The 14,148-nt window shown below is 39.9% G+C and overlaps 1 protein-coding gene across 1 annotated transcript; it reads left to right on the top strand.

The window, feature by feature from the left end:
- The first annotated feature begins 4,613 nt into the window (after positions 1 to 4,613).
- On the top strand, positions 4,614 to 13,743 carry TRIM42 (tripartite motif containing 42). Its single transcript, XM_048864600.1, has 5 exons — positions 4,614 to 4,969; positions 6,974 to 7,680; positions 9,255 to 10,087; positions 10,791 to 11,018; positions 13,657 to 13,743. The coding sequence occupies exons 1-5, from the start codon at positions 4,614 to 4,616 to the stop codon at positions 13,741 to 13,743; spliced, it is 2,211 nt and encodes a 736-aa protein (XP_048720557.1).
- Positions 13,744 to 14,148: the final 405 nt, after the last annotated feature.

Genomic DNA, 14,148 nt, shown 5'->3' with positions numbered 1-14,148 from the left:
GCACATATACAGCTTGTCCAGACGTGCCCCACCACAACTATCCCTGTTGCTAAGCTAAAACATACATTACAACATTAGAGAAAACACGTTAAAATGGTGATAAGATGAATATTGAAACAAGAAGGGCAAATGTCCCACACCCCGAGGACACAGAAGCGTCTAACACCCTACCACCACCGGCCAAGGAAAACAACTGTAAAAATGCTGAGAGTCGTATGTAAATAGCCAACCCTGCTGAACTGCATGGACTGAGAATTGGGACTGATGACAAAGGATAACAAACTGGGGCCTATTAGGGAAATTTGCCCAGGTGTGGAAGGGCAGTAATGCTGGGCTGTCTTTCTACACTATATAAAGTAATCCAGGCTAAAATCAAAAGCAATTCTGAGTTCAGTATTTTTCCCCTCTTTATTTAGTGTGCTTTGCTTAGTCTAAGCTGTATAAACATGGAAACAGCAGGCACACCCCTGAATAATGTATTTTTCAGCTGAGTTCATCTGATGTCAATATACATACTGGTCATGTGTAAAGCCCTGGATAACGTGTGCATTTCAGTCAGCCTCTTTTCCTACATCTGTAAATATCAATGAGATGTTTGGGGAGGAAGAAAAAAAACCAGCACTCTTAAAAGTGGTGGTGGGGGGGGGGAGGGGCAATGAACAAGATGATTCAAAGGGTGGAAGACATCAGATTAAAATAAACCAATTGATAGCTAATGAAGCCTTAATGAATGGTTATTCCTAATTCATTTAGTTTAAATTACATTGAAATTCTATTCCTGTACTATTCTGTTTTCTCAACCTTTATATTATCCTCTCTTCTTTTTGCTTGACTGGGGTAATAGCTAGGTAACACACACACACACAAAACCCCCTGCAAGTCCTCAACCTGTGAGGTGTTCAGCATCTTGCAGGATTGGACCTATTAGTGGGTGAAACCATCAAAACTACAGCCTGCCTACTATGCCATGTGATATAAGTGGCAGCTGGGCCAAGTCACAACAGAAAAAAAGAAACATTGCTGGAAACTGCTAAAATTCTGTCAGCCTGGCTGCAGTTGCTGCCTCTGATTCAGTTCCTCTGGCAGCCAAAATGATCTGATCATTCAGTATCTGCTAGAGGTGAACAAACTTGTTAATCAAAAATGGGCCATTCTTGGCAGAACTGGCTGTATATCCAAACAAAGATCATAGAAAGTGTTGTCCAAATGCAGGGTCTAGGGTAGAAAAAAAATTAAATGATTTTGGAGGCTGCACCAAACTGGGGGTGCTGGAGAGGGTGGCATTCAAAGTAGAACAGTAAAAGACAAGGGAAGACAGGCAGGGGTTACCATATGGGGGCCTGAATGCAAAGATGAGAAGCTTGAATTGCATTAGGGAAGGAATATCTAGTAGTGGGGCGGTCCAAAGTATTTGTAGCAACATTCTTCTCACCCCTCCCCACAGTCTAGAACGATTTTTTTTTAAGCTGCTGACTTAAGGCTTATTTATGAAAATCTATTGACAAAATTGACCATAATCATTCCATAGGATCAGTTATGGTCCATCATGTAAATGGCCTCCCATACGGATGCACCATTATGGTCTATTGGGTTGTGGTTCAGTGAATCAGAAAAATCTCTAAGTAGATTAGGCTTTAAGCAAATAGCCTACAATGACTCAAAAGTAGCCGTAATAACAAACTTTGTCAAGACTTCTGTCTTAATTACGCCCAAATTATTCATTAGCCCATTAATCCAAGCTGATGAATATTCTGCATGTTAAAAGAAACTCTTAATTACCTACAGCACAATAGGTGCCATTAAAAAATCAACATATACTATACTGTTCTTACTGTTGTCTTCACTTTCAAGTAAAGGGAAAAGACGGCGCTATCTCAGATGTCTGTGCGGTAATTGTTAGACGCTATTGATTGTTTAATGGTAACCGTTGTATTTACCTAGAGAGACCAGGTGGGGGGAGGTAATATCTTTTATTTGACCAACATCTGTTGGTGACATAGACAAGCTTTCGAGCGAACACAGAGCTCCTTTTCAGGTCTGGGAAATGTACTCAGCACGTCACAGCTAAATACAGGTTGGAACAGATTGTTTAGCACAAGCAGTTACATTTCAAGGGACCATTCAAGGTGAAGGGGCCAGTTAACACCACTTCAGTCATAGAGGGAAAAGAGGTGGGGGAGGCTAGGGAAGGGGAGTGGAGTGGGTTACAGATTGTTGTAAAAAGCCATAAATTCAATGTCCCTATTCAGTTAATGATTTTTAGTGTCTAGCAAAGCCATCTTTTGAAGGATTCTTTTGAGGATGAGGACTGAGAAGTCAGTTATAGAGTGATTGCATTCTGAAAAGAACTCACCCACAAGTGATATGGGATGTTTTGGTCTTTTAGCATTTTTTTGTTTCAGTTCATTCAAGAGTGGACATATTGGGGAGCCATCATAGTCTCCATGGCTGTTTCCTTGGTTTGGACGAAGTGTTTGTTGTTGAATATAAAATTGTTATGGGTGAGGATGGAATGGAGGAGTTTGGCAACGTGAGACATCCATGGTAGCAAGTATGGTGTTCTGAGGGAGGCTGTTAATGTTGCAGAGTTTCTGGAGGAAGTCAGTTGTGTCCTGGAGGAAGCTGTCCCTTTGTGTGTTGAATGGCTTGAGGATGGTTTTTATGAGTCCTAATATTCCTTCCGTAGGAGTGTCTTGGCTAGGGTTCCCTTGTTTTTGTATCTTGGGAAGCAAGTAGAAGGTCCCTGGCATGGGTTTATGGGGGATGAGGTTGACATTTTTCTGTATTTCCTGAGAGATGCTGTCAATGCAAAGTCAACCATTCCCTTCCCATGCCAGTGAATGACATCAGCATCAAAGTTATCATACATTGTCAAAAGCATGTTTCACCAAGCTCATTGATCTAGCCACAGGTCTCCATCCATTTTGGAAAAGTAGGGCAGGTGCAGAGTCTTCAGGAGACACCATAATGACCAGGAGCCTGTCAGGAGCAAAGCTATTCCTGTGTTTGTAAGAGCAGTACAGTCTTAATGGCAGGTAATCAGGATCTTTGCTATTTATGTAAAAAAGAATGCATATTCATTAAATGTGTAGATCAATCTGTTAAATATTTGTGTGAAATCACAACATTTCTGCAGCCTCAATGGATATAAGTTGCGCCAGAACTGAAGACCTTCTCCGGGGTCTGTCTGGCAGCAGGGTCCTTCCAGGAGGTTGGGGCAGGATAGCTAAAGAAGAAACCAAATTTCAGGACGGGAACTATGATAAAAAATCATCAGCTTTGTAAAGTTTGCCAGGAAAAGTTTTCTACAACAGAATGGTCTTGTGGTGAGGGCACAGAGCCAGCACTTAGGAGACCTACGTTCATTTACTGCTTTGCCACAGACTTCCTGCATGAACTCGGATAAAACACTTAATCACTCTGAAAATCCAGCCATTCTCCATCTGTAAAAATAGGTAAAATACTGATATCTCTTTCTCCCGCCCTTTGCCTGTTTTCCTATTTAGTCTGTAAGGTCTTCAGGGTCTCTTGTTTTGTATGTGTACAGCACCCAGCATAATGGGGCCCCATATTTGGATGTGGTCCCTAGAGGAGACCTTTAATGCAAGCAATAAATTGTAAGAACTGAAGCTGGCTGGTTCCAGAGCTCCTTGCATTGTTGTATCAAATTTTTTAATAGGCTAGACCATACTGCCCTTGCTTTTTTGGTATCAAACAGTGTGTGGGATTATTCTTCGATAGATGGCAAAGGAATGCTAATTGTCAATATGAGGCACTGAAATGACTGGGTATCATGCAGATATAAAAGGCAGAAGCTGAAATTGTCCCCTCTGGAAAAGTGCAGGGCACTCTTCTCTTTCCAAAGCCTTTATATCACCATCCAAAGTGATGGGAAGAAACTGCAAGAAGAGGAAGTTAAACAGGATCAGACTCTGCCTTATTTTTGGAGAGTCGGGTAGGGGTAGAGTGGCTGGTCATCTGCCCTGAAAAAGAGAAGCCTTCAGAAAATGCTTCTCTCATATATACCTTTGAGAAGGTAGGTGGAAAATCCTCATGTTTTCTGTCGCACGCTGGATCTACATTGTGCAGCAAGACACCCTGTGTTCCCGCAGTACCTTAAAAATTCTGAGGCAAATTTCAAAATATAGGCTTTTACGAACTCTAAATATGTGCATGAATATACAACCAGCACAATATTACTTGTGTTTATTTTATACTGTATTCTATTTAATGTGGCTCCCAAATTTTCAACACACTAGAGAATTTTCTGTTGGAAATTCATAAGCGCCATTGGCTGCTGGATGAAGATGTAACTTTTGCCAGCTCAGAGACTGTTGTGTTGGGTGCCAATACAAGAAACAGCAAAGGTAGATCTTAGTAATTGTGACATATACATGATGTAATCAGCACATCACTTACATATGCAAATATGATTGTCCTTAGTTAAATAGCTCCTTGTGACATCATTATTCCTAACTGGAATGCGAACCATTTATCCCAACACAAAGCCTGAGTCGTCAAACCAGTCTCATGTGTTTTAGAAGTGCTACCGTGTAAAGTGAGGATAGGGTTCAAAGGATCAGGGAACCTTCTTCCGAGTGTCTTGTGGAGCCATGGCCAATACTTTATGCCTAAATTGGCCATGTTGTCTGGGCTGCCGTTGCTGCCCACCACTGGAAAGGACTAATGAAGGATGCTGTTCATGTTGGCGTTTCCTTTTTACTGCGGAGCGGAATTGCAACTGTTTCCCCTGCCCATATGCAGAAGGCAGAGCTTGCCAATGTTGTCACTGCTCATGTTCAGAGAGCCCAAATTGCCGTTGGTGCTGCTGCTCCTGTTCAAATGACCCAGACTGCAAGTGCTGTTGCTGTACCACTGATGAGAACACCAGCTGTCAGTATTATGAGAGCAGATGCTGCAGGAATACCACCTACGCATCATACTTTCCCAGAGTCAGAAGGAGACGTCAGTAAGTGCATTCAAAGAAGGAGTCTTTTTCTACATATTACATTACAATGGATATGCTGCATGGGGGGGGGGGGGGGGATCAAAAATTGTCACTTATTCTCAGTGTGACCAAGCTGGGCATGGAAAGTAGAGCTGAAGTAGTGGGAGGACAGTGTTCCCATCCAGAAAAAAAAATGTCCATGCCTGAATCAGGAAGAAAGTTAAAAAAGAAAAAAATCAAAAAATATTTGTGAATCCAAAACCAAAACCCAGACCCTGAAGATTTAATTCAGTTTGGATCAATTGAAATGTTTTGCTTCAATAATTTCAAAATGCTCCATTTTATTGTTGACTCCCCCCCCCTTTCTTTTAACCCCCGTTAAGCATAAAATTTCAAAACAAAGTTATTTTGTTCCAGGAAACTGGAATTTTTCATTTAGAAAATATAAGCACGAAATGTTTTGACAATTTCAAAACATTTTCTTGACATTTTTTCAAGACAGGACATTTATTGATCTGTGAACAGTTTTGGTTTTGACAAATTGACATTTTAAGTGAAAAAAATGTTTAACTGAAAAATTCCCACAAGCTTTAATTGAGTAAAAGCCTGAGAAAAGGAAAGAAAGGACTGTACAATTAGAAGGGACACATGCTTGATAAAGAGGAAAGTGAAGTGAGAGTAAGAGAAAAAATGCTGACTAATGGAAAATGGTGGTCAGGGTAGGGGAGTAGAGGAAACTGAAAGTCAACTGCATAAAAATGTTCTGAAAAGAGTGGAAAGATGGGATGATAATAATCTTGGGGTGGGGGAGGGATGGGAAAATGTAAGTATTAAATATAGGTTAAATTGAAGAGCATACAGTGAAAAGAAATTACTGCAATGGTATGCCTAGGGCTCTAAGAAACTAGCCAGACCAAAGAAGTGGTAATGATTATAAAGATTTAGACTGTGAGTGGAGAAGAACTGATTGATCTTCAGAGATACATGACCCATAAGTGATTCTTGCCTTTAAAATATGTAACTCTGGCTCTGAAAGTGGGGGAGACAAGTGGATAGAACAAGGGCAGCGCTGGGAAGAATCTATTTAATTAATGATATTACACACATTAACTTATATACAGGGGAGGGGATGGGCAACACCTCAGGGGGGAGGAGCAGCAGTTTTGGAGTGTGTAGAGTAGGAGATATGAGATTGAAAACAGCAGCAACAAGAAATGTAGTGGTGAAGGCAGTATTATGGAAGCAGGGAGTGGGTACAAGACTGTCCAACCCAACTAGGTCTACAGCAAAAATTGAATGATGAGGCAATGATTTTATCTCATGTTTCTGGTGACTATGTTAACCACTTGAGCTTGTGTCATCTTCATTGGAATTATGATGGAGAGACAGTTGACCAAGATTTTCAAAAGCACTTACAGAGCAGAGAGATTTAAAGAGCACTTTCTGAAAATCAGGCCCCGTTAAGGCATCCCAAGCTGGGCACTGCAAAAATTGAGACACCCAAAGTCACCAGCCACTTTTTAAAACTTTTGTCCACAAAGATCCTTGAGCTGGCAATAGGGTTCCATTAGGAGGCCGATTTTGATTCCCCTTGTAAGGCAAAGGATAGTTAGATACAGTGGTTAAGGTACCTGTTTATTCTACTATTCACATAAAATTACTATAATGAGTTATGATTCAACAGGCAAAGCATATAAACAAGAAAAAGAGGTGGAGCAAAAAATAGGTGCTGGATGGTGACATTTGTGTAATAGCTGCAACACTTGTGGTGGTGGGGAAATTAACATCTTGAAAAATAAAACAGGCAGCTTTGCATGCATTGTACAAATCTGTAGTAAATGTGCAACTACTACCATGAACAGAATCACTCACTTGTGTGCAATGCTGGCAGAACAGAACACAGTCATGACCTGTTTCTTGAAATCAAAATCTTGGAAAAATAAAAATGGATGAGGTTGTACAGCAGAATTGTGTACATTAGAATCTATTTCTTAGTGAGTATCCAATTTTTTTTTTTGTTTTCAGTTCAAGAGTTAGCTTGCCAACCTTTGGAAGTAAAAGTGACACATCAATCATTACACTGGAGAGGGACGCATCAGGACATGCTTTTCGTGACCAACTCATTTGTCCATTGTGTAAACAACTCTATCTCTACCCATTTATGCTACCATGCAACCACTGCATTTGTGAGAAGTGTATAAGTAAAAGCAAAGCCCAGGCTGAAGTAACTGAGAATTTCTTCATCATTGTATGCCCAGTGTGTGTCAAAGCACACTGCCTCCCCTACACTAATAAAACTCATCTGAGGATGAATTACCTGAGAGCCAAACTGGCTAGGAGATACATGCGCAGACATGGCTTTCTGAGGTGGAGATTTGACAAAACCCAAGCACCAATCTATTGTCAAGTTTGCAAAGAGAAGACAAAGAAGGCATCCAAGAGATGTCTCACATGCCGGCTGAATTTTTGTAACGAGTGTCTAAGGTTATATCACAGTGAGATCACCACTCAAGACCACATATTTACCAAAGCCTATCGAGAAGATCAAGGAGAGTGCTGTTGTTTACTCCATCCCAACTCAAACCTTTCTAAATACTGTCTAGATGACCACGAGCTAATCTGTGAGTTCTGCAGTGCCTCCCTGCACAATGGTCATGAGATACTATCCTTGCCAGTGGCGTGCTCAAATGAGGCTGCTTCACTCTTCAGTGCTATTGCCAAGTTTAAAAAAGGTTCCTATGTCAGCTTTTCTGCTTGTTTGCACTGTTTTTAAAAACTCTGATGTTTGTCTTTAACTGGCTGTGTGATTTTTGTATAGATAGTGTAATATTTATTGTTTCAGCTGGACTCCACGAAACACACTTTCAGCAACAACGATTTTAATGAAGTTCTTTGCACATTTCCGATTGATAGATGATAGAGAGATAGGAAATATGCAAAGAACTTCATTAAAATAGTTGTTGCTGAAAGTGTTTCGGGGAGTCCAGCTGAAACAATATTACCCCATCTATACAAAAATAGAGATATATACAAGTTTAAAGCACATTAACACATGACAGCCACTGAAAGGATGTGCTGTGATAGATATGAAATCAACACAAGACTTCACTGCTGCAGTCATTAGCAAGTCCTGCCTGGGTGCTGTACCGGTCAGGATTTATTGAAGTTCCACAGCACTATGGCTGTGCTCTCTCTCACAGATGTGCCTTCTGTCCTGGGGTGGTCCAGAGCCAGCTAAGTCAGATATTCCCTCACACGGGGGACTCTTTAGCTGTACAGGTGTGGCATCTCTCCAGTCACTTTACACTGCCAAAGTACCACAAAGGGCTTATAGTATGGGCCAGAAATTGACCCTTACAGTTTAAAAGACATAGGAGTTTATGGATTTCCCACCTTCTCACATTTCCTTGCATCACCCTCCATCCACCTCATAATCCTCAGCACCCCTCATCAGGTACCCTGCATCTCTGACATTCCCCTCCATTCATCCCTTTCCTTTGCCTACCCAGTGCTCCCCACTTCGAGACCAGATACTCTATGCCTCTCCCTCCCAGTTACTGTTTTCCTCATCAGACCCTCTCCCAGAATCCTGCCCCTCCCCTTTTCCCTCCTGCTTACAAGTGAATTTATATGTATAAACTTTTTAACCAGGATATTACCCTGGCACCAGATTCTAAATTCAAAGGGAGTTGCATGGCTAAATCCCTATAACAACCTTTGAAAAGACAGACGGGTGGAATAAAAAGCAAAACAAGAAACTCAGATAACTGCTGCTGTTTGCTAGTATGGTTTTCATAATAAGTAATACTTTGCACTAACGTGGTAAATTTCACAAAGATTACTCTGGGCTTTATGATCACTCATAAATTAAGCTTGAAGGTGAGGTATATAAGCATTATCAGATGTATTTTACAGAAGACCAAATTGAGGCGCTAAGAGGATGAGGCCAAATTTTTTGAATTTGGATATGTAAATTTATGCACCTAAATCCCTACTTTGGCATCTAAAGAAATGGCCACCTAATTTTCAGAAGTGCCGAGCTCTGTCACCTCTCGAAAGTAGGTCATGTCTATTGAGGCCCCTAACTTTATCCATTCAAATTTGAAAAGTAATCAATCATTACTATAAGGACACTTAGCAAGCAGTGGCACAACTGAGAGTAAAGCATCAGAATTCTGATTCCTTGTCTTATGTTCTACCAATCCTGAAGTTCCTCTATGCTATACTAGGCAAGCTTGAGTCCTGCTAACTGCTACACAACATTTCAATGGGATGTTGAAATAATTGGCTTGATTTTGTTTTACAGTCCGATATGGGGTCGATAATGACCTAATGGAAATCCTTTTGCTAAAGAACAATTTTAAGACCTACAAAGAAACTAAGAGAAAGGAGATCAGAAATGGATTTCTCAAATTACGGAACATTCTCCATGAAAAAGAAAAGGAGATGATGGAATTGCTTGAGAACATTGAACTTAAAAAAGAGCAGGGAATTATAGAGTATGTGGCACAAACATCCAGAAAAATCTCTCAAATGGATAGCCTTATTCAGTATTCTAAGGAGGCTTTGAAGGAGGAAAACCAGATTGCATTTCTGCAGTCTGCAAACCTTTTGGTAAATGAAATAGAAGTTGTAGTTACTAATATTTATCAGCCCAGCGCACGACTCAAAGAAGACCCCATTCAGAACCTTAAACTCAACTTTGAAGATCTTTCAGCCAACTTGCATGATCTTTTCCAATCACCTGTCAGAATGAAGCAATCAGCGGATAAAGCAAACAAAGCTCCTTATCCCTGTAATTCAGACATAATGGTTCTAAAGAAAATTTCCAGTACCCATTCAGAAAAATATTCAACCATGCTCCGAAGTCCATCTTTATCAAACTTAAATTCACAATATGAAACAAGAGTGATGAGGAAAGAAATGTGTGGAAGACCAAATTCCACACCTCCCCCTCATCGTAAAGAGCGTAATGAAATGTTTGCATTTTGGGATGCATCTACTCAAGTTCCAAGAAAAGAAAGAAACCATCAAAGCTGCAGTATCATTCACAATCCAGAACCTTTTGACAATGGATCATCTATGGTTCCAGGCCTAGTTATCATCTACCAGACTCTTGTATATCCAAGGGCGGCCAAAGTAAGACTTGTGTTTATATTTAAAATGTATGTAGACTAGGTTCTGGTTGGTCTTGGTCAAATTGGTTTTCCTTTTAATATAGCTTAAAACATTTATTTTGTGAATGAGTAATGCTGATAAAGTTCATTGGGAAATAATAAATAAGACACTGAACCCATTGCAGTCAATCGGGCCATTATGAGTATTTACTATATGAAAGGTCCAGTACAAAGGAAGTAGATGTATTTTAATATTAAATACTGGCATAAGAGGGCATTGTGGGTGTGGATTATACAAAATCAAGTTATGTTTTGCTTAGCATCTCTCAGAACTGGGTCCTATTTGAGTGATATTTAAAAAAATTGTTTTTTTTTTACGTTTATATATTAATCGGCTCTCAGCGCCTATTAGAAGCCAATTAAATGAGTTGCCAAATAAGTCATAGAAAGCGCTAAATGCTTACACCAGACATCAATTTCAGTGTGAGAGATGAGTGTGCTCTGAACTTCCCAGAAGCTGCTTACCATTTTTCAAAATGCAATCCCACATGTCATTGCCTTTCACTTATTACATGCTTTGTTAGGCATGTTTTAATTTTTAAATGCAGAAGCAGCAGTAAGATGGTGGCCTGTTTCCAAAAAAAAAAAAAAATTGAAATGAAAATGTAAGAAAATAAAACAAAGAACATATAATTGGACAATATAGATCTTTTTTTCCTCCATAGATTTACTGGACATGTCCCACAGAAGACGTGGATTTCTTTGATGTAGAGTTCTATGAAGTGGTTTCTGTTAGTCCTGATAACATTGTCCAGACACAATTAGCTGGAGAACTGCATGGGATAAAGCATCAGAACCTTGAGATACATAATCTGGATCCAAACACGGAATATCTCTTTAAAGTTCGTGCCATCAATATAAATGGTCCAGGTCAATGGAGTGACATTTGTAAGGTACAGTAAAATCTGTCCCTCTTTCTGTAGTTATTTTGCCTTTCCATCCTCCTATATTCAATTCCAATTCTTCTTTGTCTCTATCCATGAAGAAGAACACATATCATGGGGTGCTGTCACAGGAAAGTGATTCAGCATACTAGTCCATAATCCTGAAAGGTACTGGGTTTCTCCACAGATTATTTTTTCTCATCCAAATTTGTCAACAGTAGAGCAGCACCATGGTTACAATCTTCATGCAAGTACATAATATCTTTTAACTAACACTGTGACGAGGGGCCCAGTGTCCTACGTGCCGTATGGCCATACAGTAAGAGATAGTCCCGGTCGCCAAAGTGTTTACAATCAAAAAGAATTAGACTGACAGTTTCAGAATGTCCCTCAGCACCCTTGTCAAATGCCTCTCTTATTACGGTTTTAAAGAAGAAAAAAAAAAAGCAAGATTTTCAAAAACAAACACCTAATTGTCACAAGTGCTGAGCACCCAGCACCACACACAGATGTCACCTCTGTGTTCTAAATCTTGGCCAAAAACATGTATTCAATCCATTTATTTTTCCACTAGGAACCATTATACATACAAGAGCAAATCATCCCAGCACAGAGAGCCAGTAAAAGGCTCTATGCACCATTTGAGTCCCAATAAAGGGTTTATGTGGGACTTCAATACATAGCCCTTTGCGTAAGTGCTCTGTGAAAGGGTGGATTTCACTCTGTAGTTCCATGCAGAACAATCTCCCTTCTTGCTTCCCAGTTTCACTTCACAGAGTTTTATCCTTCCAAGGCTCCTAGTCCCTTGTCACCTGGATTTAGTAAGAGTCTAGCTTTGAAATGGCACTCAGATAACTCACTACGTGAGTGCTAATAATAACACTACCTCTGGACCACCAGAACAGCTCTACTTCCCATACTTAACATATTCAACACAGTATTTTCTTTTTTATCTGACACACTGGAGTACTATATTGATTTTTCTTTTGAAAACAGTTCTTTCTCCAGGCAGCAGAGTTGTATTAATATTCCAGAGAAACACAGGCTTGCTTAACATCTGCTGTAATTTACATAAGCAAAGAGTTCCATGGTAAATGAAAATGAGAAAGCATGTTTTACAGACATTTATAGATCTTTTTAAAAAAAAAAAAACTTACCGCCATTCTTTTTGCATAAAATTAGAATGTTTTACTTTACCAACTGCATGGAAACTTCAGAAGAGTTACATTCTCATGGTGCATTTACATTAAATAAGACGTTTTATTTATACAAAATAATAAAATATTTTCTGACATATCCAATTATCCAAAAAGAATTGATCAAAGACATTATTATATCAGGGCCAGATTGTCCCAGGCTCTATACGCACACAAGCGTCACAGATAATTACAGTCTCTAAGCTGTAGGAGCACAGGATCTGCTCCTTTCAGACATCTTTTCTGGGAAGCACATTGGCCCAGAGGTGAGGCATTCCTCTCCCACCTCAAGCCGATGGCGCAGGTTGGGCACGCTGCGGGTCCTGAAGGATGGCACAGACTGCATACTACCCCTGTACATTAGGAACCATGGGGAGGGATCACTCTGTATTGCCACCAATCACAGCTGTGCTTTAATTGCCCAGTCTAGTCCCTAATTAGAAATGTGGCTTGTTTAAGTTATTTTCGTCCTTGAGAAAGTTCCTAGGTTAACAATGAAAATTAATTTTGCTCTGTGAACGGAACAACTGCAATGCAGCCCAAGGTAGTGTAAGGGAGGCTGCAGATGTGACTCAACCCCATTCTAGCAAGGCTGCTTCTAGGGATGAAGGTCAATTGCCATGCCCATTTTTAAACTTGACTGATGAGACGGCTAACTTGACAACTAATTCGTTTGAGTTCTGATGGTATTTTTTGTGATTGGACACTTGTCCACGAAGAACTAGGGAGGAGCTTTTCAAAAGCCCCTCAGGAATTTAGGATCACAAGTCTCAATGACTTTCAATGGGATTTATGCTCCTAAATGCCAGAGGGCCTAGAGCTTTAAAGGCATTTGGGTACCTAATTCCCATTGACTTCAATAGCCAATAGGTGCCTAAATACCTTTGGGGAACTGGGACTAAGTGCTTTTAAAAATCGCTCCCTAGCTGACTTGCAACTGGCACTTAAAGGCTGGTGCTAGGTACATCTCACAAATAATTACATTGTACACAGACTACCAAACAGCCACCATCTGGTGATAAGAAAAGGAGTACTTGTGGCACCTTAGAGACTAACAAATTTACTTGAGCATAAGCTTTCATGAGCTACAGCTCACTTCATCGGATGCATTGGCTTTTGCTTACTTTCCACTTACCCTGAGAGCCAGATTTTCAAGAGATCCACTTCCATTTAGGCAGCAAAGTAAGTGACTAGATTTTTCAAAAGAGCTCAAAATGGGTTCTTTTGAAAATCTGGCCATAAGTGATAGCTGAGCTGTTCTGAAAAATCTACCCTCTATTGTGGGTACTGAGTACTTGAAAATCTGACTCTGAGCTCCACTGAAAATGTAGACCACATTTTGAAGAACTATTACCCCATCATTTAACACCTGAGATACCAAGTCCCTGCAAATTGTATGTATTTTAAAATATTCCTAACTCTGAATTTGTGTTCTTTTTCCCCAATTCCAGGTAGTTACTCCAGGTGGGCATGGGAAAGCCAGAGGCAGATGGGGCTTGCTGCGGAGTATTCAATCTGCTTTCTTTAAACAGCTCTAAGCTTCAAAGAAACAAGACAGTATGTTTTGGTTTTAAAGAAAAGGTCTGAAAAAATCTACTATATTTTTGACTGAAGCTAGCATGCAGCCTAAGATCTGAAAGTAAACTCTTCAAAATAACATCTTTCTAATAAATAAATATCTCAACATTGTCTTTTGCCTTCTTTAGCCTAGAAATAGCACCAAAACATGAAGAAAATTTTGTGCTCTACATGAAAATATAGAGTGCAAATCTCAGAAGCCAGCTCTGTAGTGCATAGCACCTTTAAAGAAAAACTAATACAAACTGACTTCATTTTCATCGCAGGAATCTCCTACGTTAATACTTTGATTATTACTTCCTAAGCGGCCAATTCTGAACTTGTTTATAAATAGCTATATGGGCCATCAACACACTTTACATGGT

Source organism: Caretta caretta, chromosome 9 (assembly GCF_965140235.1).
Source record: "Caretta caretta isolate rCarCar2 chromosome 9, rCarCar1.hap1, whole genome shotgun sequence".
Lineage (NCBI taxonomy): Eukaryota > Metazoa > Chordata > Testudines > Cheloniidae > Caretta > Caretta caretta.
Note: the sequence above shows the minus strand (reverse complement) of the source record. Positions and strands in the feature narration are given on the sequence as shown.

Bases quoted from the DNA above. Each gene is read 5' to 3' on its own strand.
- TRIM42 (XM_048864600.1), top strand. From the start codon at position 4,614: ATGGCCAATACTTTATGCCTAAATTGGCCATGTTGTCTGGGCTGCCGT. The intron at 4,970-6,973 runs GTAAGTGCATTC...TTTTGTTTTCAG, and splicing joins AGAGTCAGAAGGAGACGTCA to TTCAAGAGTTAGCTTGCCAA. The intron at 10,088-10,790 runs GTAAGACTTGTG...TTTCCTCCATAG, and splicing joins TATATCCAAGGGCGGCCAAA to ATTTACTGGACATGTCCCAC.